At 38.5% G+C, this 25,788-nt stretch overlaps 1 protein-coding gene across 10 annotated transcripts in view; it reads left to right on the top strand.

Moving 5' to 3' along the window:
• ARHGEF9 (Cdc42 guanine nucleotide exchange factor 9) overlaps window positions 1–25,788 on the top strand; it is a 202,995-nt gene that overhangs the window by 157,499 nt on the left and 19,708 nt on the right. For all 10 annotated transcript variants that reach the window (XM_032330550.1, XM_032330556.1, XM_032330554.1 and 7 more), the window contains one exon: window positions 11,280–11,523. In XM_032330550.1, coding sequence (XP_032186441.1) covers window positions 11,280–11,523 — 244 coding nt within the window. The remainder of the gene's footprint in view (window positions 1–11,279; window positions 11,524–25,788) is intronic.

The raw sequence follows: 25,788 nt of genomic DNA, 5'->3' as shown, positions 1-25,788 counted from the left end.
CTTCTCCATTATCCCCAGCTCCCAATAAAGTGGTCATTATAGTAGGTGGGAAAAAACACCAGTGGCTTCTAATTTTGTGACTCCTTCTTTAACTTTTGCTATTTTTCCCTCTTTGTCAATTTTCCTTTAAAAAAATATAGAATAAGACTCTTTGTTCTCTTTCTTCTTGTCTTCTGTGATGGCTGTCTCTGCTCCACTGCATCTTATTGTCCTGTTATTTTAATTATGCATGTGTTTTGTTATTTTCTTCCAGAGATGATTATATTGGAAATTATTTTGCTGCTTTGGGGAATTTTTCCTTTTCTTCTCCTTCCCCCCCCACCAGAGGAGAGGTGGAGATCCCCTTTCCTTTCTCCTCAGTCACCCACTAATATTCTACACCTCTGAAGTTGTCCCAAACAGCTTTTTCTCTGTATCCGTTGTTTTTAATTATACCCTCCTGGACATACTCTGTTGTCCTCTGTTTCATAACTACTAGTTATTTATGTTAGTTCCATTGTATTTTAGGAGGATCAGGCACTAAATAGAGTATAACAGTGCTGGAGGGAAGACTTCTTCTGTTCAAGGAACTTTCTGCATTGGGCCATTTCTTCATGTACTGAAGGGCCAGACTTGGAGGATGAGTGATTTGGGACTCAGAAATGTAACAATAGCAACAGAGGTTAGGGAAAGAGCAGAAAAGAAATGCAGATTTGAAACCAGAACATCTGGGCCGTAGGCTCTACTGTCTCTAACCTTGGGCCAGTTTTTTTTTTTTAACTTTATGTTCATATTTTCTTCAGCGCCAAATCAGACTGATGATAGAATTAATCTCAGAATGTGTTGAGGAGGACCACCTAAGGTAGTGGGAAGCAGTGAATTATAGTATTAAGAGCATAGGTTCTAGGGCCAGCCAGAAAGGTACCAACTTTTCCCATGAGCTGTGTCTTCTCTGTGCCTCACATTTGCAGAATGGAAATCGTAATGGTTCTACAGAGAAGAGAAGTTGTGAGGGTTAAATGAAACAATATAGTTGCAGTGCCTGGCTCATAGTATTTAGTAAATGTTAGCTGTTGGTATTTTTTAATTACTGCATATTTGGTGTTACTATTTATTCATTCAGCAAATCTCTTTTGAGAGACAGTATATGCAATAGTTGAACAAGCACAGATTTTTGAGCCAGGTAGTCTGGACTCAAAGCCCAGCTCTACCATTTAGTAGCTTTTGTTCCTGAGTAAGCTTCTTAACTGTTCTAACTATAGTACCTCATAAAATGGTGTTATAACAGTACCCAACTTGTAGGATTGTTGTGAGGATTATCTGTTAATAAGTGCAAAGCATTTAGCTGCTGAGGGATGAATGCATGAAGAAAATGTGATGCATGCATACACACACACACACACACACAACCACACACACACACAACCACACACACACACATTGTGGAATATTATTTAGCCTTTAAAATAGAGTAGTGCCTGTCATTTGTGACAACACAGATGAACCTGGAGGACATTATGCTAAGTAAAATAAGAGAGAAAGGCAAATACCATATGATCTCACTTTATGTGGAATCTAAAGCAGTTGAAGTCATAAAGGCAGAGTGGTGGTTGCCAGGGACTGGTGGGGATTTGGGAGATTGAGAGACACTGGTCAAAAGGTGAAAACTTTGCATTATGCAAGATGAATAGATTTTGGTGAGCTAGTATACAATACAGTGCCTATAGCTAACAATACTATATTGTGTACTTGAAATTTGCTGAGAAAGTACATCTTAAGTGTTCTCATCACAAAAAAGTAACCATGTGAGATATATATGTTAATTAGCTTGATTGTGGTGATCATTTCACAATGTATACATATAACAAAACATCACATTGTATACCTTAAATATATATAATCTTTGTCAATTATACCTCAATAAAGCTAGGGAAATGAAAAGCATTTGGAACAGTGTCTAGCATATGATATATGCTAAGTGTTAACTGTTACCATTGTTGCTGTTATTATTCTGTTATTAAAAATGTACTCTAGATGCTGGAATGAAATAATGAGAAAAATAATTCCAGTCCCATCCCTATGTGCCTTCCTCAGGCTCTGGAGAGAAAACCCAGGATGGTCAAGGCTAGGGGTGGGCAGTAACTGGGGCCCCTCTTAAAAAGACCTTACTGACAAGCAAGTGAGACAGACTGCAGTCCCTAAGAGTTGCATTCCCCTGATTGTAGCATCTGTCATTTATACAAAATGTTTGCAGTGTCTTACTAAACCCCATGAATACCCAGTGAAGTCAAATTCAATTATCTCCCAACTGTTTGAATTATATAATGTCAGGAATTGGAGTAGGCTCCTTGCTGGATCAATGGCTAGGCTTGGTGCTTGTCTGCAGACTGCCAGGGACCTTCTGGAGAAGCACTGGCACCCTTGATATCCTCCAGCTTGGATGAGTGTAAGGGAAAAATAGGAAAGCTGGCACGCTCTTAGGCAGGGAACTTGTGATGACCTAAATAGCATCTGTGGTGGACACCTATTCACCATGTGCCTATGAAAGCACTCAGACCACCATTAACATGTGGCATTTGGGCAGCCTGGTCCCAATGATACCTTAGACAACCAGGACTCCAGAGGGTTTTTCCCTCTTCTGCCATATCCAGAAGCTGAGCAGAGAAACTTCTGAGGCTTTGTCAGCTGTTTTTCCCTGGGAAGCCCCTGAGTGAAGCAAGAGCAAGGAGGGTATACTACTTCAGCACAACTTAATAAGCAGACTACATTTGTGAAATGGAACTAATGTAACTCAGGAGTGTGGTGGCCAAATATAAGTTCTATAAGAGTCTTCATTATCAGTGCTAGCATTCAGAAAAGGGAGATTGCAACAACTTGAGCTAGAGATACCTTCAAGGAAGACTTGTGGAGGAAGAATCTGTAAAATTGACCTGAAGGCTGGAATTGGATTGGTATAAGAGGTATTGTTGGGGCAGGGAGGACACATTAGTGTGAACCTAAGTATAGATCTGCGACCACCCCCACCCTGAAAGGATAAATGGAATTTCCAAGGACATAGAGGTAGCTATGTAAAGTTTAAAATATTCAGTTACTTTTGCTTTGATTTATTTTTGTCACAATATTTAAATTATTTTGAAAGTTTAAATGGATTAGGAAGAAAAAAGTGATATTTTTAGGTCCATCAAAGGAGTTTTGAAGGCTTACCAAAGAAATTAGTCTGGGTGCACCTGGATGGCTCAGTTGTAAAGCATCTGCCTTCAGCTCAGGTCATGATTCCAGGGTCCTGGGATTAAGCCCTGCATCAGACTCCCTACTTGGTGGGGAGCCTACTTCTCCCTCTCCTACTCCCCCTGCTTGTATTCTCTCTCTGTGTGTCAAATAAATAAATAGTAAAAATAAATAAATAAAAAATTATTCTGGGACCAAGAAAGCTCAGGACCATATTTATTAGACAAGGCTGGCCTCATGACCTGGAAATTGCATGTTTAGATTTGAGGTTTACAAACATTTTTAGAGAAAATTGAGGTGCAGAGAGATAAAATGGCTTTCCCAAGGCCATAGCTAGTAGGTTAAGCAGCTAGGAGTCTGTATAACTCACACTCTTTCCATATGTGTTGCATGCTGCTTTGTGGCCTTGGCTACAATTTTCTGATGGGATTTTTTGAACAGTAGGTAATTCTTAATAATTCCTATCACATCCCTAAACTTGGCTTTATGACTAATCTTGTGCATGAAAACTCACATTCAACACTTTGGGGAGCTATAAAGAGTAGGAAAAGGGAGAACCTTAATCACACATTTGTCTAGTCCTACTCTCCTACCACAGAAGCAGAACTCTCTCAAGTTTATTGTTATCATTAAATAGCTAAAGAAATAATAGGAGTTTCAGTTGGTGTTTTTAATTTAGCTCCAAGATCAGGTACATCCTTTCCTGTTTCGGGAAACTAGTAAAGATTTTAAAGGCTGACAAGGATTATGACTCACCAACTCAGAGTTAAAGAAAGCTGTATGTGATGCTGGCAGGCTGGGTCCAGAGACCCAAAGAGGATCCTGTAGGACCAGCCAAGAGTGTTCTTGGCTTCATAAAGGATGGAAATAAACCATGAGCCAGCAGGATGTGAAAGCAGAGATTCCTGAACATAGAGAGAGAGTAGATACAGAGTTTCTGGGAGACTAAGAAAGGAAAGGTGGGAGTCTCATTTGTTCAGGGTCTGGGTGGTTTTATTGCAGATGGTGCTCTGATATAGTTGTCCTCTCAGGCATCTAGGTACCAGTTAGAACAAGGACAAGGGCCCAGATATTATTCTTTGGAGCCAGGGGGCCTTGGTATTGAGAGGTCTAGCCATGGTTGTCTAAAATACACACATGGTAGCTTTGTCCAGTCGTTCTCATCTGGTCCTTCTTTAGATATTACCTATTCTAGAGAAATCATTAACTCCTGTCCTTTATAAGGAGGACATATGCTGTTTGCATTACAAAACGTGTGTAAAGTGGGATAGGAATGGATGTCCTAGCAAGAATAGAAGCAGAAAAAGGAGTGAAAAACAGATTTTTATGGAGTCCTTCAGTTTCCCTGCCTCATTGGCTGAAGTTAGGAATAGTGGGTGGTTAAGGCTACCTATTCTAGTCAAATGGTTACCTACCTATTAGCTGTACAGTTTAGACTAGCTTCCCAGGTCTATGTGTATTTGTATTAAGTGTTCTAAGCCATGTTTCAGGCCTTTATGAGATCAAACTAGATTACACCAATCCATTCTCCTTAGCTTGTCCTGCTTTTGTAGTTAGATTGGACTGACAGGGCCCACTTTTTATGCACGTCTCATAAGTGTTCCTGAGGACTGTGGAAGTCAGCGCGTGGGAACAACCCCATCCTTTTGGCCAGGATTGAGCTTGTCTATTTTGAGTATGGTAAAAGGAACCCAGGCTCTGAATCAATCTTGGAGCAACATTGGCCCACTCTGTATAGCTGACTTTTTCCTCTCCTTTGAACTTGATGCAAGAGACACCCAAAAATCAGAACCCATCTGTACTCAGCACAGCTTATGTATATGCACAATGATTATGGGATGAAAAAGAACAATGTAGACATTGTTTCTTGCAAATCAATTCAACAACACCTGTATTTCATAGCCTTGGACTTTGAAATTGACACAGCTACTGTGGGAATTCTTAAAGACAGCCCTCCCCAGACAAAGCAAAACACCTAGTTTACCATGCAGTGTGAAGAGTCAGGATTACAAAGGCAAATTCTTTGCAAGTAGCCTGCAGTTGAAAAGTGAGGCATGTAAGACAATTCAGCAGAATAGGAATAGTTTAACCAAACTGTATAATGTTAACAAAAAATTAATGAGCATTTCTGATTCTGTGAAATTGTCTAAAAGGCCAAATATATACAAAGAGGAGGGAAAGTTGGTCAGAATGAGTTGGCTACTAGAAGGCATCTCTCAAGACAAAGGATATTCTCGGCCAGACTTAGTCACATCACATGTCCCAAGAATAGATGTGTGTCATGGGCATGCTATGAAGGTGCACACATGAGTTGTGTCTTTCCAGTGTCAACTTTATTCAGTCATAAAGTTAATCACAATTATAAAGCAGGTTTAGGATTCCAAAGTCAATGACATTTCACCATGTGATAAAACTTGGCTACTTACGCAACACAGGGTAGGACATAAGACAAAGCACACAACAAATAACAGAAGGGGTGTAGGAAGTTAATGAACCAAACATGAAGTCTGTCTGTGGGTGTGCCGTTGAGATAAGGCCTCAGTCTGGTCTTGGTCAGCTCTCAGCACTTACTGCTTATTATGTTCAAGCAGTGAGGGATCTCGGTTCTGGTCAGAGATCAATCGGGTAGAGCCTTTGGTGGCAGTTGCCTTTTTTAAGTGGTCAGACATAGAGACTTCATGTCTCAAGAGTCTGATAGTTTGCTGCAAAAATTCTCCCCCTTTTAAAGGGATTTAATTAGTTCTGGGTCCCTGCAGACCTCCTCTGGTTCCACTCATTATCAGTTCTAGGGTGCCAGCTGATGCTGGTCCCAACAATATCTTGTAGCTGCAGTACATTTAACTACCTCCATCATTACATGACACAGATCCCTGCTTGACATAAGAGAGTCCATTTTGCTCTCTACAGTGTGCCCTCAGGGGGAGTTGAGAGTAGTCCTAAGAGAAGGAGGAGCTGAAAGACCACTCTGAGAGATACTTATCAGACCTTACATTCCACAGATCCACAGGTCATTTCATCTATCCCTCTTTTTTTAATTCATAAAATATTTGACATTCAGGGTCACCTGGGTGGCTCAGTGGGTTAAGCCTCTGCCTTCGGCTCAGGTCATGATCTCAGGGTCCTGGGATTGAGCCCCACATGGTGGGTCTCTGCTCAGCAGGGAGCCTGCTTCCCCCTCTCTCTGCCTGCCTCTCTGCCTATTTGTGATCTCTCTCTCTGTCAAATAAATAAATGAAACCTTTAAAAAAATATTTGACATTCAAAAAGATACATAAATTATATAATGGGTACCTATGTACTTACTACCCAGTCTAAGAAATAATTCATTACAAATACATTCTTTCTCCTCTCCCTCTCTGCTCTTTACCTTTCTTTTCCTTCCTTCCATCTTCTTTCTCTTTGTACTCTCTTGAATTTGCATGTGTCATTGTCATATTTTTGTATAATTTCTGTAAATATCTCTCTGCTCTTTACCTTTCTTTTCCTTCCTTCCATCTTCTTTCTCTTTGTACTCTCTTGAATTTGCATGTGTCATTGTCATATTTTTGTATAATTTATGTAAATATGTATGCATTCCTATATATTATGTGGCATTCCTTTGTAGGTTTTTAAACCTCATATAAGTGGAATAGATAAAGATGAGATAAGGCTGCATAGGGAAGAAACCACGGGATTGATGAGCATGGGATTTAAGGTTGCTGTGACATCGTAGCTTTTATTTATTTTTTAATTTTTTATATTTTATTTAAATTCAATTAATTAACATATAGTGTATTATTAGTTTCAGAGGTAGAGTTCAGTGATTCATCAGTGGCATATAACACCCAGTGCTAATTACATCATATGCCCTTCTTAATGCCCATCACCCAGTTACCCCATCCCCCCATCCACCTCCCCTCAGAAACCTTCAGATTGTGTCCTATAATTAAGAGTCTTTTATGGTCTGCCTTCCTCCCTGATTTCATGTCATTTTATTTTTCCCTCCCTTCCCCTATAATCCTGTTTTGTTTCTTAAATTTCACATATAAGTGAAATCATATGATAATTTTCTTTCTCTGATTGACTTATTTTGCTTAGCATAATACCCTCTAGTTCCATCCACATAGATATAAATGGTAAGATTTCATTGTTTTTGATGGCTGAGGAACATTCCCTCGTGTGTGTGTGTGTGTGTGTGTGTGTATACACACCATATCTTCTTTATCCATGCGTCTGTTGATGAACATCTCAGCTCTTTCCGTAGCTTGGCTATTGTGGACATAGCTGCTGTAAACATTGAGGTACAGGTACCCCTTTGGATCACTGCATTTATATCCTTTAGATAAATACCTAGTAGCAGAATTGCTAGGTCATAGGGTAGCTCCGTATTTAACTTTTTGAGGAACCTCCATACTGAGTGGTTGTAACAGCTTGCATTCCCACCGGCAGTGTAAGAGAGTTTCCCTTTCTCTGAATACTCATCCTGAGTTGTTCATTTAAGCCATCCTGACCGGTGTGATGTGGAATCTCATTATGGTTTTGATCTTTATTTCCCTGATGCCAAGTGATGTTGAGCATACTTTTTTTTTCATGTGTCTGTTGGTCATTTGTATATTTTCTTTGGAAAAATGTCTGTTCAGCATCTTAGCTTTTATTTTTTCCTTTTTTAAAATCTGTTTATTTATTTTTTTTTAATTTATTTTTTATTTATTTTCAGGATAACAGTATTCATTATTTTTGCACCACACCCAGTGCTCCATGCAATCTGAACCCTCTCTAATACCCACCACCTGGTTCCTCCAACCTCCCATCCCTTTGCCCCTTCAAACCCCTCATGGTTCACCTCCCCTTCCAATTTCCCCCAACTCCCTTCTCCTCTCTAACTCCCCATGTCCTCCATGCTATTTGTTATGCTCCACAAATAACTGAAACCATATGATAAATGACTCTCTCTGCTTGACTGATTTCACTCAGCATAATCTCTTCCAGTCCTGTCCATGTTGCTACAAAAGTTGGGTATTCATCCTTTCTGATGAAGGCATAATACTCCATAGTGTATATGGACAACATCTTCCTTATCCATTCGTCCGTGGAAGGGCAACTTGGTTCTTTCCACAGTTTGGTGACTGTGGCCATTGCTGCTATAAACATTGGGGTAAATACAGATGGCCCTTCTTTTCACTACATCTGTATCTTTGGAGTAAATACCCAGTAGTACAATTGCAGGGTCATAGGGAAGTTCTATTTTTAATTTCTTGAGGAATCTCCACACTGTTCTCCAAAGAGGCTGCACCAACTTGCATTCCCACCAACAGTGTAAGAGGGTTCCCCTTTCTCCACATCCTCTCCAACACATCTTGTTTCCTGTCTTGCTAATTTTGGCCATTCTAACTGGTGTTTGGTGATATCTACAAAGCTGTGATGACCAAGACAGCATGGTACTGGAATAAAAACAGACATATAGACCAGTGGAACAGAGTAGAGAGCCCAGATATGGACCCTCAACTCTATGGTCAAATAATCTTTGACAAAAGAGGAAAAAATATACAGTGGAAAAAGACAGTCTCTTCAATAAATGGTGCTGGGAAAACTGGGCAGCTATATGTAGAAGAATGAAACTCGACTGCTGTCTTACACTGTACACAAAGATAAACTCAAAATGGATAAAAGACCTCAATGTGAGACAGGAATCCATCAGAATCCTAGAGGAGAACATAGGCAGTAATCTCTTCGATATCAGCCACAGCAACTTCTTTCAAGATATGTCTCCAAAGGCAAAGGAAACAAAAGTGAAAATAAACTTTTGGGACTTCATCAAAATCAAAAGCTTCAGCACAGCAGAGGAAACAGTCAGGAAAACAAAGAGGCAACCTATGGAATGGGAGAAGATATTTGCAAATGACAGTACAGACAAAAGGTTGATATCCGGGATCTATAAAGAACTCCTCAAACTCAACACCCACAAAACAGATAATCATATCAAAAAATGGGCAGAACGCATGAACAGACACTTCTCCAGTGAAGACATACAAATGGCTATCAGACACATGAAAAAATGTTCATCATCACTAGCCATCAGGGAGATTCAAAAACCACATTGAGATGTCAACCACATTGAGATATATTGTAGATATCTACACCAGTTAGAATGGCCTAAATTCATTTTTTTAAATTTCTTTTCAGTGTTCAGAATTCATTGTTTAGGCATCATACCCAGTGCTCCATGCAATATGTGCCTTCCACAAAACCCACCACTAGGTTCACCCAACTGCCCACCCCTCTCCCCTCCAAAACCCTCAGATTGTTTTTAAGAGTCCATAGTCTCTCATAGTTCGTCTCCCCCTCCAATTTCCCCCAACTCCCTTCTCCTCTCCATCTCCCCATATCCTCCGTGCTATTTGTTATGCTCCACAAATAAGTGAAACCATATGATAATTGACTCTCTCTGCTTGACTTATTTCACTGAGCATAATCTCTTCCAGTCCTGACCATGTTGCTACAAAACTTGGGTATTCCTCCTTTGTGATGGAGGCATAATATCCATAGTGTATATGAACCACATCTTCCTTATCCATTCGTCCATTGAAGGGCATCTTAGTTCTTTCCACAGTTTGGTGACTGTGGCCATTGCTGCTATGAACATTGGGGTACAGATGGCCCTTCTTTTCACTGTATCTGTATATTTTGAGTAAATACCCAGTAGTGCAGTTGCAGTGTCATAGGGAAGCTCTATTTCTCATTACTTAAGGAATCTCCACACTGTTCTCCAAAGAGGCTGCACCAACTTGCATTCCCACCAACAGTATAAGAGGGTCCCCCTTTCTCCACATCCTCTCCAACACGTTGTTTACTGTCTTGTTAATTCTGGCCATTCTTACTGGTGTGAGGTGGTATCTCAATATGGTTTTGATTTGAATCTTCCTGATGGCTAGTGATGGTGAACATTTCTTCCTGTGTCTGTTAGCCATTTGTATGTCTTCATTGGAGAAGTGTCTGTTCATGTCTTCTGCTCATTTTTTTATATGATTGTCTGTTTTTTGTGTGTTGAGTTTGAGGAGTTCTTTATAGATCCTGTATATTAGCCTTTTGCCTGTTTTGTCATTTGTGAATATCTTCTCCCATCCCTTGGGTTGCCTCTTTGTTTTGTTGACTGTTTCCTTTGCTGTGCAGAAGCTTTTGATCTTTATGAAGCCCCCAAAATTCATTTTCACTTTTGTTTCCTTTGCCTTTGGAGACTTATCTTGTAGGAAGTTGCAACACCTTAGCTTTTAAATTGAGCAGCGGGTTCACCAAAATTTAATGTATTATTAAAAGTAAGTAATTAAAAAAATGAAGAATAAGAGCACCCTGTGTGAACTAATGATGAGTACCTCATAGACTGAGACTATTGATCCAATTCTGGATACCAGAGAGTAAAACAACAATAATAAAAGATAGGCCATATACTGTTTGTATCCATCTATGCTTTTATGTGTTTCATGTGGTAATATTTGTGAGATTCATTCAAGTCAATATATGAAGCTATTTATTCACTCTTACCCCCACTTCCCCTACCAGACTAGGCCTTCTCTAAAATCCCCCAGAGTGCTAAGTATTCAACCATTTCCATGTAATCCTTCCTGTCCAGCAGCCTGTGGTCACCTTGGTACTCTTACCACTCATCCCAATTCTGATATGCAGGCTCCTTATCCTGCTTGAATTCCCAAGTTTGCCCAAGACAAACATCTAACTTATTTCATAGTTCTGGAGGGCTTGCAATTATTTTAGAAAAGAAAAGGCCCATGCTAGGAATGCTTGTGTGGTTTACTACATCCTGCTTCCCATATATGCGTCTTATAAACACACACAAGGATTGATGCTGTGGTCTGTGACAGAGTCCTTGGTTGTAGGACAAAGGCTTTCTCTAAGAGCATCTAACCAAGGTATCAATGTCATACTGCTAAACTAACCTGCCTAAATTTGACCAAACCAACCCCTTATGGTGCTCCAAAACAATGGCAGCCTTAGCGTCCTGCTGTGCCCATGAGCCAACTCTCCTGGTACCTACTGTCCACATACCTTCAGTAAAAAGCCTTTTCTTCCTTCTCACCTAGGACCTGATCCGAAGAGATATCCTGTACTACAAAGGCCGCATTGACATGGATAAATATGAAGTAGTTGACATTGAAGATGGCAGAGATGATGACTTTAATGTCAGCATGAAAAATGCCTTCAAGCTTCACAACAAGGAGACTGAGGAGATACATCTATTCTTCGCCAAAAAGCTGGAGGAGAAAATACGCTGGCTCAGGGCTTTCAGAGAAGAGAGGAAAATGGTACAGGAAGATGAAAAAATTGGTAAGTGACCTGAGAAGAGAAAGAAGAATATAGCTATGAAGAGCATAGAGGATTTGAATTAGTTTTCATTTTTCTAGAAGCAGAGGGAAGATTTCTGTTGCAAACTGACCTAATCTATTTTGGTGGTCTCCTATTATTAGGTCCTTTTTGCCAGTTATCAGTTTCTACTAGTCAGAGTTAAGTGAGAGTTATAATTTGCCTCCATCACAGTCTCATACCTAGATAAGACTATTACACTGGAGGCAAACCTCAGTCTCAATTCTCCCAAACATAAAAACATTTATTAGCAAATAAACACAAAAGAAGTCATACAACATGTTCTGTAATCTCAGTGAAGTCCCATTTTTGTTCTTAGATACATGGCAGCATCTTCTGTGAAGAGGTTAGTCAAGGACGAGCTGGTGATATTATAGCAACAGGCTTCAACTAACTTTCTACTTAGAGTCTGGTGACAAAATCCTCTGATGGAGGACAAGACGTAATACCTATTTTAAATCTTGAGCTTAAGGCTTCCTTCTAAAGGGTAAAAGCTATAGGGTTCACTAGATTTTTATACCCAGGTCTTGTGAGGGCAAAGTACTGTAAGACATTTGTGGCTAGTACACATCTTGAAAAACATTCATTTTACCAATGAAAATTCATTTTTAACATGTGTTAGGCTAATTAGGCCTCCTGTATTAAAGTGACTGAACTGCTGGAAATAGTTGTGTCTGGAACAAAGACTTCTGAGTGTTTACTGTGTTAACAAATCACCTCTTGAGTGTGTATGCCTGATTAAGGTGCTTCAGATGTTAACTAAATGCCCCTAGAGCACAGACTAAAATTAATGTGCATGTATATATCACACTCTCTGTATAAAAGCATTTTAAAATAAATTGTAGAAAATATAGCTGGGTATAAAACCATGATCACTTGCATGATTCTGTTACACTAAACCATACTTTTTTTTTTTTTTTTTTTTTTGCTTTTAATAGGTTGTTCCCCTTTTTCAGAGGGTACATAACTAGTAGAAGGATTTTTCATGCTGCTTTCCAACTGTGGGATTTAGGTGCCATTGACTATAGCTCTGTGGTTTACAAAATTCTATGTGGTCTCTTGCTCATGGTCCTGCCATTCTAGCATAAAAATACCAAACTAGGGGCACCTGGGTGGCTCAGTGGGTTAAGCCACTGCCTCCGGCTCAGGTCATGATCTCAGGGTTCTGGGATCGAGTCCTGCATCGGGATCTCTGCTCGGCGGGGAGCCTGCTTCCTCCTTTCTCTCTCTCTGCCTGCCTCTCTGCCTACCTTTGATTTCTGCCTGTCAAATAAATAAAATCTTTAAAAAAATAATTCATTTAGAGTCCCACTGAAGCCAGATAGCTTTTAACATATGAGCGTTGCAATGGGACATGATGTAGGGTCATACAGAAATACTATTGGACTGTTTCAGTGGCAGGCAGCAGCAGCCTCTGATACCATCTGGTTTGTTAGACCTATTAAAGGAGTTGTCTTAGTGTGCTTTATGTAGACCCTAGGTCAACTCGAAGATCCCCACCATTCTGTCTGGTTCCATTGTGATATTTCCCACACAATGCCCTAATAACCTGTAACTTTAAGAATCTGCTTCTAGGGGGTGGGATTATGGACATTGGGGAGGGTATGTGCTTTGGTGAGTGCTGTGAAGTGTGTAAACCTGGTGATTCACAGACCTGTACCCCTGGGGATAAAAATACATGTTTATAAAAAATAAAAAATTAATAAATAAATAAATAAATAAATAAAATCACAATGGGATACTGCTGAAAAAAAAAAGAATCTGCTTCTAATAAAAAAGCCTCCAGAAAGTATTTTTTTTAATATTTTTTCAAGTTTTGATTTAAATTCCAGATAGTTAACATAAAGTGCAATGTTAATTTCAGGTGTACAATTTAGTGATTCTGCACCTACACACAGCACCATATGCTTGTTATAAAAACTGTACTCCTTAATTCCCATCACCTCTTTAACCCCTCCACCAGACCACCACCCTTCTGATAACAATTTCTTTGATCTCTATATTTTAAAAATCTCTTTCTGGTTTCCTTCTCTCTTTTGTCCCCCCTAGTCTCATTTTTTTCTTAAATTCAACATATGAATTAAATAATATGGTATTTGTCTTTCTCTGATTTATTTAGCTCAGTGTAATACACTCAAGCTCCTTCCACGATGTAGTACACACACACACACAAACACACACACACAGGAATATTGCTTAACCATAAAAAATAACAAAAACTTGCCATTTGCAATGACATGGATGGAGCTACAGAAATTACTTTCTGACAAACCTATATTATCTTTTCTAAAACATTCTTTTTTTCTAATTACAATGATACCACTTTTGTTGTAGGCAATTTTGGGGAAAAACACAGAAAAATAGAAAATTAAAAATCACATTAAAACATTCTACCCAGAAAGAGATAACTTTTGTAAATATTTGATATATTTCTTTCCTGTTCTATTGTGTATAAATAAAATACTAGGGCTAAGATGGCTGAATCTTCTTTTATGTCTCCCCCAAACTCTACCTCTCCATGATGAACAGTTCTAATTTTATATCCTCATTTTACATTTAATATCATATCATTAGCATTTCTCTAAATCATTTGTTTTTTAAATTTGTGTTATTTTATTTAAAGTCAATTAATTAACATATAGTATATTATTAGTTTCAGAGGTAGAGTTCAGTGATTCATCAGTGGGATATAACACTAACTGCTAATTACACCACATGCCCTCCTTAATGCCCATCACCAAGTTACCCCATCCCCCCATCTTCCTCCCTTCCAGCAAACTCAGATTGTTTCCTATAGTTAAAGGTCTCTTATGGTTTTTCTCTCTCTCTAATTTTATCTTACTTTATGTTTCCCTCCCTACCCCTATGTTCATCTGTTTTGTTTCTTAAATTTTACATATGAGTGAAATTATATGGTATTAGCCTTTCTCTGACTTATTTCACCCACAATAATACCCTCTATTTCCATATAGATAGATAGATAGATAGACATACATACATACATACATACATACATACCACACCTTCTTTATTGATTCATCTATTGGTGGACATATGGGCTCTTTCCATAGTTTGGCTATTGTGGACATTGCTGCTATAAAGATTGAGGTGCCTCTTCAGGTCACTATGTTTATATCTTTTGGATAAATACCTAGTAGTGCAGTTGCTGGGTTGTGGGTAGCTCTATTTTTAACTTCTTGAGGAACTTCCCAGAATGTCTATACCAGCTTGCATTCCCACCAACAGTGTAAGAAGGTTCACCTTTCTCCACATCCTTGCCAACATCCTTGTTTCCTCATAAGTTAATTTTACCAGTCTGACTGGTGTGAGATGGGATCTCATTGTAGCTTTGATTTGTATTTCCCTGATGCCAAGGGATTTGCAACATTTTTTCATGTGTCTGTTGGCCATTTTTATGTCTTCTTTGGAGATGTATCTGCTCATGTCTTCTGCCCATTTCTTGACTAGATTTTTTTTCTTTTCTGGGTGTTGAGTTTAATAACTTCCTTATGAAACTTGGATACAAACCCTTTATCTGATAAGACATTTGCAAATATCTTTTCCTTTCTGTAGGTTGTCTTTTCGCTTTGTTGATTGTTTCTTTTGCTGTGCAGAAGTTTTTTTATCTTGATGAAGTCCAAAAAGTTCATTATTGCTTTTGTCTCCCTTGCCTTTGAAGACATCTTGAGCAAGAAGTTGCTGTGGCCAAGATCAAAGAAGTGTTCTCTAGGATTTTGATGGATTCCTGTCTCACATTTAAGTCATTCATCCATTTTGAGTTTGTTTTTGTGTATGGTGTAAGAAAATTATCTAGTTTCTTCTGCATATGGCTGTCCAATTGTCCCAATACCATTTGTTGAAGGAACGTTTTTCCATTCCATGGTCTTTCCTGCTTTTTTTTTTTTTAAAGATTTTATTTATTTATTTGACAGAAAGAGATCACAAGTAGTCAGAGAGGCAGGCAGAGAGAGAGAGGAGGAAGCAGGCTCCCCGGTGAGCAGAGAACCCAATGCGGGACTCGATCCCAGGACCCTGAGATCATGACCTGAGCCGAAGGCAGCGGCTTAACCCACTGAGCCACCCAGGCTCCCGATCTTTCCTGCTTTGTTAAAGATTAGTTGATCATATAGTTGAAGCTCCATTTCTGGGTTCTGGGTTCTGTTCCGTAGATCTTGTGTCTGTTTTTGTGCTGGTACCATACTGCCTTGATGATTACAGCTTTATAATATAGCATGAAGCCTGGAATTTGATGCCACCAGGTTTAATTTTATTTTTCAACATTCCTTTGGCTATTTGGAGTCTTTTCTGGTTCCATACAATGTTTAGGATTGTTTGTCCCAACTTTATGAAAATTGCTGATGGTATTTTGATAGGGACTCATTGAATGTGTGATTGCTTTAGGTAGCATAGGCATTTCAACAGTATTTATTCTTCTAATTCATGAGCAATAAATGTTATTCCATTTCTTTGTGTCTACCTCAATTTCTTTCCTAAGCGTTCTATAGTTTTCAGAGTACACATCTTTATCTCTTTGGTTAGGTTTATTCCCAGGTATCTTATGAGTTTTAGTGCAATTGTAAATGGGATCAATTCCTTAATTTCTCTTTCTTCTGAAAAATGAGAATTACGGAACAATGTCCCTGACAAACATGGATGCCAAAATTCTCACCATGATAGTAGCCAGTAGGATCCAACAATACATAAAAAGGATTATTCACCGTGACTAAGTGGGATTTATTCCTGGGTTTCAAGTGTGGCTCAACATCTGCATATCAGTGTGATACACCACATTAATAAAAGTGAGGACAAGAACCATATGCTCTTCTCAATTGATGCAGAAAATGCATTTGGCAAAATACAGTATACTTTCTTGATTAAAACTATCTGCAGTATAGGGATAGAGGGAACATACCTCAATATCATAAAAGCCATATATGAAGAAAAGTGAATATCATCCTCATTGGGGAAAGATGGAAAGCTTTTCCCCTAAGGTCAGTAACATGACAGGGATGCCCAATCTCAGCACTGCTATTCAGCATAATACTGGAAGTCCTAACCTCAGGAACCAGGCAACATAAAGAAATAAAAGGCATCCAAATTGGCAAAGAATAAGTAAAACTTTCATTTTTTACAGATGACATGATACTCTTATGTAGAAAACCCAAAAGATTCCACCAAAAAATTGTTAGAACTCATACAGGAATTCAGCAAAGGGGCAGGTTATGAAATCATTGTACAGATATCAGTTGCATTTCTATGCCATAAATCAGTCAGTATTTTTTTTAAGATTATGTTTAGTTAACCACCTTATATTACATCACTGGTTTTAGATGTATCTTCAATGATTCATTAGTTGCAAAAAACACCAGTACCCACACCAACACATGCCCTCATTAATACCCATGACCTGGATACCCCATCACCCCATGCCCGTCCTCCTCTGAAACCCTCAGTTTATTTCCCAGAGTCCATATTCTCTCATGGTTTGTTTCCCCATCTGACTGCCCCCCTTCAGGTTTCCCTCCCTGCCTGTATGATTTTCTGTTATTTCTAAGGTTCCACATATGGGTAAAACTATATGATAATTGTCTTTCTCCACTTAACTTATTTCACTTAGCATAATCCCCTCCAGTTCCATTATGTTGATATGAATAGTAGGTATTCATCCTTTCTCATGGCTGAGAAATATTCCATTGTATATATATACCCCATCTTCTTTTATCCATTCCCCTTTGGAAGAACATCTCAGCTCCTTCCACGTTTTGCCCATTCTGTACACACTGCTATGAGCATTGGGGTGAAGATACCCCTTCTTTCCACTACATCTGTATCTTTGGGTTAAATACCTAGTAGTACAATTTTTGAGTCATGGGGTAGCTGTATATTTAACATCTTGAGGAACCTCTATACTGTTTTTCAGAGTGGCGGGACCACTTTGCATTCCCATCAATAGTGTAAGAGCGTTCCCATTTCTCCACCTTCTGGCCAGTGTTTGTTGTTTCCTGCCTTGTTACTTTTTGCCATTCTAGGTGGTGTAAGGTGCTGTCTCATTGTAGTTTTAATTTGAATTTTCCTGATGGCTAGTGATGTTGAACAGAACATGTGTCTGTTAGCCATTTGTATGTCTTCCTTGGAGAAGTGTCTGTTCATGTCTTCTGCCTATTTTTTCTTGATTTTGTGTGTGTGTGTGTGTGTGTGTTGAGTTTGAGAAGTTCTTTATAGATCTTGAATACCAGCACCCTTTATTTATTATTTTTTATTATGTTATGTTAGTCACTATGTAGTATGTCATTCGTTTTTGATGTAGTGTTCCAAGAGTCATTGTTTACATGTAACACCCAGTGCTCCATGCAAAACATGCTCTCCTTAATACCCATCACTGGGCCAAACCATCCCCTGATCCCCTCCTTGCTAAAACTGTCAGTTTGTTTCTCAGAGTCCATAGTCTCTCAATGTTCATCTCCCCCTCTAATTCCCCCCTTTCATTCTTCCCTTCCTTCACCTAATATCCTCCATGCCGTTCCTTGTGTTCCACGAGTAAGTGAAACCATAAGATCATTGACTTTCTGTACTTAACTTATTTCATTCAGCATAATTTCTCCAGTCCCATCCATGTTGATGCAAAAATTGGGTATTGATCCTTTCTGATGACTGAGTAATATTCCATTGTATATATGGACCACATCTTCTTTATCCATTCATCTACTGAAGGGCATCTCGGCTCCATCCACAGATGGGCTATTATGAACATTGCTGCTATGAACATTGAGGTGCATATGGCCATTCTTTTCACTACATCTGTATCTTTGGGATAGCTTTTATCTTGCTGAAGTCCTGAAAGTTCATTTTTGCTTTATTTCCCTTGCCTTTGTAGATGTGTCTTGAAAGAAGTTGCTGTGCTCAATGTCAAAAATGTTACTGCCTGAGTTCTCCTCTAGGATTTTGATGTATACCTGTATTACGTTGAGTTTATCTTTGTGTATGGTATAAGAGAATTGATCCTGGGAGGGGTCCTCTCTGCCTCTTGGAGAGAAATTCTTGTTTCCTTCCCCAGAATTCTTCCTTCCTTCCTTCTGTATATAGCTGTCCAATTTTCCTAGCACCATTTATTGAAGAGACTGTGTTTTTTCAATGAGATATTTTTTCCTGCTCTGTCAAAGATTAGTTGACCATAGAGTTGAGGGTCCATATCTGGGCTCTCTATTCTGTTCCGTTGATCTATGTGTGTGTTTTTGTACCAGTACCATGCTGTCTTGGTGATCACAACTTTGTAAGATAGCTTGAGATCAGGCAACATGGTACCCCCGGCTTTGTTTTTCTTTTTCAACATTTCCTTGGTGATTTGGGGTCTTTTCTGCTTCCACACAAATTTTAGGATTGTTTATTCCAGCTCTTTGAAAAATGTTATTGATATTTTGATTTGGATGGCATTGAAAGTGTAGATTGCTCTGGGCAGCATAGTTAACAATGTTTGCTCTTCTGATTCATGAGCATTGGAAGTTTTCCATCTCTTTGTGCCTTCCTCAATTTCTTTCATAAGTGTTCTATAGTTTACCTCTTTGTTTAGGTTTATTGCTAAGTATCCTATGGTTTTTGATGCTCTTGTAAATGGAAGTATTCCTTAATTACTCTTTCTACACTTATAGTATTAATGTATTGAAAAGTAACTGATTTCTGTGCATTGATTTTTGTATCCCACCATATTGCTGAATTGCTGTATGACTTCTAGTAATTTGTGGTGGAGTCTGTTGGGTTTTCCATATAAAGTATGGTGTCATCTGTGAAAAGAGATTTTTGACTTGTTCTTTGCCAATTTGAATGACTTTTATTTCTTTTGGTGTTTGGTTGCTAATTCTAGGAATTCTAGAACTATGTTGAGCAATAGTGGTGAGAGTTGGCATCTCTGTCATGTTCCTGACCTTAAGGGAAAAGTTCTCTGCTTTTCCCATTGAGAATGATGTTCAGTGTGGTCTTTTCATACAAGGTTTTTATGAAATTGACCAATGTTACCCCAACCCTACATTCTCAAGGTTTTTAATCCAAAAAGAAGGCTACATTTTGTCAAATCCTTTTGATACATCATTTGAAAGGATCATATGGTTCTTTTCTTTTGTTTTATTAATGTGCTCTATCACGTTGATTGATCTGTGAATGTTGAACCACACTTGCATCCCAGGAATAAAATGTACCTTCTCATGATGGATAATTCTTTTAATGTACTGTTGGATCCTATTGGCTATAATCTTCTTGAGTATTTGGGCATCCATGTTCACCAGGGATATTGGCCTATAATTCTCCTTTTTGATGAGGTCTTTGCCTGGTTTTGGGATCAGGGTAATGTTGGCCTCATAGAACAAGCTTTGAAGTGTTCCTTTCTGTTTCTATATTTTGAAACAACTTCAGTAGAATAAGTATGATTTATTCTTTAAATATTTGTGAGAATTCCCCTGGGAATTCTGGGGAATCTGGCCCTGGACTCTTGTTTGTTAGGAGGTTTTTTGATAACTGCTTCAATTTCCTTACAGGTTATTGGTCTGTTCAGATTCCCAATTTCTTGCTGTTTCTGTCTTGATAGTTTATAAGTTTCTAGGAAGGCATCCATTTCTTCCAGGTTCCTTAATTTGTTAGCATGTAGCTGCTGGTAATAATTTCTAATAATTCTTTCTTCTTCCTAGGTGTTAATCATTATGTCTCCCCTTTCATTCATGATTTTATTAATTTGGGTCCTTTCTCTTTTCTTTTGGATAAGTCTACCAGAGGTTTATTGATTTTATTAATTCTTTCAAAGAACCATCTTCTAGTTTCATTGATCTGTTCTACTGTTTTTCTGGTTTCTATTCCATTGATCTTTGCTCTGATCATTGTGATTTCTCTTCTCCTGCTTGGCTTAGGTTTTATTTGCTCTTCTCTCTCCAGGTACTTCAGGTGTAAGGTTAGCTTGTGCATTTGGGGTTTTCCTAATTTTTGGAGATAGGCCTGTATGGCTATATATTTCCTCCTTAGTACTGCCTTTGCAGTATCCTGTAGGTTTTGGACCAATGTGTTTTCATTCTCATTGATTTCCATGAATTATTTAATTTCTTCTTTAGTTTTCTGGTTGATTCATTCATTCCTTAGCATAATTCTCTTTAACTTCCACATGTTTGAATTCCTTCCAAATTTTTTCTTGTGACTGAGTTCTAGTTTCAAAGCATTGTGGCCTGATAACATTCGAGGAATAATCTCAGTCTTTTGGTATCAATTGAGACCTGATTTGTGAACTGTTCTGTGGTCTATTCTGGGGGAAGTTCCTTGTGCATTCGAGAGGAATGAGTATTCTGTTGCTTTAGGGTGGAATGTTCTATATTTATCTATGAAATCCATCTGGTCCAATGTGTCATTCAAAGCCTTGTTTCTTTGTTGATATTCTGTTGGATGATCTATCCATTGCTGAGAGTGGAGTGTTGAGTTCTCCTATTAATATATTATTATCAATATGATTCTTTATTTTGGTTAACAGTTGGCTTAATTAGTTGGCTGCTCCCACGTTGGGGGCATAGATATTTATGATTGTTAGATTTTCTTGTTAGGTAGACCCTTTAAATATAAGATATAATGTCCCTCTACATCTCTTTTTATTTTAATTTTTTTATTTTTTATAAACATATAATATATTTTTATCCCCAGGGGTACAGATCTGTGAATCGCCAAGTTTACACACTTCACAGCACTCAACAGCACATACCCTCCCCAATAAATGAAACAAGATGGGATTGGGAGGGAGATAACCCCTCTACATCTCTTACCACAGTCTTTGGTTTAAAATCTAATTTGTCGGGCGCCTGGGTGGCTCAGAGGGTTAAGCCTCTGCCTTCGGATTGGGTCATGATCTCAGGGTCCTGGGATCGAGTCCCACATCGGGCTCTCTGCTCAGCGGGGAGCCTGCTTCCTCCTCTCTCTCTCTCTGCCTGCCTCTCTACCTGCTTGTGATCTCTGTCTGTCAAATAAATAAATAAAATCTTTAAAAAAAATAAAAATAAAATCTAATTTGTCTGATATAAGAATTACTACCTCAGCTTTCTTTTCAGGTCTCTTGGCATGATAAATCATTCTCCATTCCCGCACTTTCAATCTGGAGGTGCTTTAGTTTCAAAATTAGTCTTATAAACAGCATATGAATGCATGCTATCTTTTTATCCAGTTTGCAACCCTGTGCCATTTCATGGGAGCATTTAGGCCAGTCACATTGAGGGTAACTATTGAAAGATAATAGCTTACTGCCATCATATTGTCTGTAAAGTTCCTGTTTCTATAGATTGTCTCTGTAAATTTCTGGTCTATATTACTCCTGGGGTGTTTCTTTTATAGAACCCCACTCAAAATTTCTGGTAGGGCTTGGTTGGTGGTCACATATTCTTTAGATTCTGCTGTTCCTAGGATCTCTTTGTATCTCTGTACATTCTGAGTGACAGCCTTATGGAATAAAGTATTCTTGGCTATATGTTCTTCTCATTTAGTACCCTGAATATGTCTTGCCAGCCCTTTCTGGCTTACCAGGTCTCTGTGGACAGTTCTAATATTATTCTGATATTCCTCCCTGTACCTAAGACATCTCTTTCCCCTAACTGCTCCCAGCATAGCTTCCTTGGCTCTAAGATTTGCAACTTTCACTATTATATGCCGGGGTGTTGGTCTATTTTTATTGATCTTGGGAGGGGTCCTCTCTGCCTCTTGGACACAAATTCTTGTTTTGTTCCCCAGATTAGGGAAGTTCTCAGCTGTGATTTGCTCAAATATACCTTCTAGTCTTCTCTCTCCACCCCCTCAGGAATTCCAATAATTCTGACATAGGATCATTTCATAGCATTATTGATCTCTCTAAGTCTGATCTCATGGACTTCTGGCTGCTTATCCCTATTCTCCTTGGCTTCCTTCCTTCCTGTCAGCCAATCCTCTAGATTACTATTTTGTTATTCTGCCTCATTTACCCTGCCTGTTAGAATATCCAGTTTAGGGTGCATCACATTCATAGCATTTTTAAGTTTGGCCAGATTAGATCTCATATCTGCCCTTATAGATTTTATATTGTTGCTAATGCTTTTTGCAAGCCTCGCTATTGACTTCATAATTGCTACCCTGAAATCTATCTCTAATATTTTGCTTATGTCCATATCCATTATATACGTGGCAGAGACCATTGTCTCTGGTTCTTTTCTTTGTTGGGAGTTTCTCCTCCTAGTCATTGTTTTGAGGGTTGGTTGAAGGAATGTACAGGCCCCAAAATATCAACCGTGACCCAAGCTAAATGCACCTAGGAAAATATGGAGTGGTCAGAAGCCACCACCAAAAAAATAACCAAAATGAAAAACAAGAATAATATTTATAAAATTTAAAAAAAATTAAAAAGGGGGTGAGAGGAAGGGGGCATATAATCTCTCAGTGTGGACAAATTTGGATGTTTCAGTTTTTCCTGAGTGTATTTTGGTCTGTTTGTTAGAGAACATTACTTCCTAAAATTATAAGTAAAATATAATGTGTGTGTGTATGGACACATATATATGTGTATATATGTATATATGTTTGTTTATATGTATTTATATACATATATGTGTGTGTATGTATATATACATACACACAAACACACATATATATGTATATACATATATATATACATATATATAAGTACTGAGTAAGGGAATAAAGAACTATAATGAAACATATATCTATAAAAATATAGGTGTAAAAAAGTACAAGTTAAAAGGCTATTATGAAATCTAAGTTGATATCTTCAATATTGATATCTTAAATATCTAGTTTAAATAAGAACAAGGTAAAAAGAAAAAAAAACAGAAGAAGCATAAGTGAAAGAATAAAAAGTAAAACAGAGTTGTATCTGAAAAATAAACAAGCTGTGAGGAAATGCCTGGAGCTCAATATACTATTTTCCCCTGGTGTTGGGATTTTACAGTCTTATGGGGAACACAAAGTTGTGGTCCTCTTGTTCTTCCAGCCTGTGTTCTTAGGGAGGGTCCTACCACACTGTTTCTCAGACAACCCTGCTTGGGCAGATTTGCACTGCTCCCTTTGGGGAAATGCTGGTCTCAGTGGAAACCCATTTTTTTGAGCTTTTGTTCTCTGGCAGCTTTCTGCACCTCTTCCAAGGGTCAGAGCAAAAATGGCCACACCCAAACATCTGTCCTAGAGCAGAGAATTTGATGTCTGCTCTCTTCACTAAACCCTCCAGAACACAGTTTCCGTTTCTGCTGTCTCTGATGGTGTGCACCCCCCGTGACTCTCTCAGAGGGCATTCCAGGTGCCCTGGCATGTCCCTGCCTTTTGTGCTTCTAAAACTAGGAGCAACCATGCACAACCCACAGCTCCTGGATCATGTCTGGGTGCCACTCTAAAGCCCTTTCCTGGCTGCTACTGTTCTGTGAATTTTTTCCGTCCCTGGCACAGGAGGCTTTTGCACTCTGGTATTATATAAATTTCCAGGAACCAGCTTATGGAGGCTCCCTCCCCCTTCTGTTTATCTTCTGATATCTTCCCGCAGATTCACAACTCTGCCCTTTCTACCTGGTGGCAGGCAGTGTTTTTCTGCTTATAGAGACCCAGATATATATTCTTACCTCTCAGGCTTATTTTGTAGGTGTTGAGAATGATTTGTTAGATATCTAGCTAAATACAGAGGGTTGGTTGGAAACGGGGTCCCCTACTCCTCTGCCATCTTGCCTCTCCTGAGATTAATATTTTTAATTATTATTTTTATGGCTGTCATATGCATTTACCATAGTGTTTTGTTTTGTTATTTTTTCTCTTTTAATGATAAAATGAATACATGACCTTAATAACCATTTAAACACATACCAAAGTCTAATAAAGTTTAACATTATTTTCCCTTCTCTGTCACTCCTATGCTCTGTGAGATAATCAGTATAATTGTGGTATGCCTATTTCCATACTTCTGTTCATATAAGCATATATACAGATAAGGCTTTTTAAAAACTTTTTTACTTATAAAATTATAGCAAACATATTACTCTATAACTTGTTTTTTTAATTTAATTTATCACAAATAACTCTCTAGATGAGGAATATAGAATCTAACTATAATTCCTTCTGTCAATCAGGGTTCAACCAGAGAAGCATAACTCATAGACAATGTATTATTAAGAGATTTATTCTAGGAATTGGCTTATGTGATTACAAAACCTGGCTAAGCAACTCCAATATCTATGGAGCAGGCAGTCAAATGCAAGATCAAGGGCAGGCTCAAACTTATGGGCATAGTCCAAAGCTGTCATCTATAGGCAGGAGGATCATGAGACGGTTGAGACTCTGCATACATGGGCTTAAGCTGAGAAAGAATTTCTTCTCCTTTGTGGGGAGACCTCTACCCTGTTTTTTTATGTGATAAAAACACCGTGAACTCTATACTTTTAACACATTTTTAAGTGCATAATATAGTAATATCAATCATAGGCTCAGTGTTATACAGCAGATCTACAGAACTTACTCATACCTTGTATAAATGGAACTAGAGAGTTTTGATAGGATTGCTTTGAATTTGTAGATAAACTTCACCGGAATGGATATTTTAACAATATTAAGTCTTCCATTACAAAAACAAAGAAGCAAAACAAAACAAAACAAAACAAAAAACAACAAAAAACTAAAGACCCAGCAATTGCACTACTGGGTATTTACCCTAAAGATACAAACATACAATCTGAAGGGGCACATGCACCCGAATGTTTATAGCAGCAATGTCCACAATAGCCAAACTATGGAAAGAACCTAGATGTCCATCAACAGATGAATGGATAAAGAAGATGTGGTATATATACACAATGGAATACTATGCAGCCATCAAAAGAAATGAAATCTTGCCATTTGTGACAACATGGATGGAACTAGAGCGTATCATGCTTAGCGAAATAAGTCAATCGGAGAAAGACAACTATCATATGATCTCCCTGACATGAGGAAGTGGTGATGCAACATGGGGGCTTAAGTGGATAGTAGAAGAATAAATGAAACACGATGGGATTGGGAGGGAGACAAACCATAAGTGACTCTTAATCTCACAAAACAAACTGAGGGTTGCTGGGGGGAGGGGGGTTGGGAGAAGTGGGGTGGGGTTATGGACATTGGGGAGGGTATGTGCTTTGGTGAGTGCTGTGAAGTGTGTAAACCTGGCGATTCACACACCTGTACCCCTGGGGATAAAAATATATGTTTATAAAAAAT

This window comes from Mustela erminea, chromosome X, assembly GCF_009829155.1.
Source record: "Mustela erminea isolate mMusErm1 chromosome X, mMusErm1.Pri, whole genome shotgun sequence".
Taxonomy (NCBI): domain Eukaryota; kingdom Metazoa; phylum Chordata; class Mammalia; order Carnivora; family Mustelidae; genus Mustela; species Mustela erminea.
Note: the sequence above shows the minus strand (reverse complement) of the source record. Positions and strands in the feature narration are given on the sequence as shown.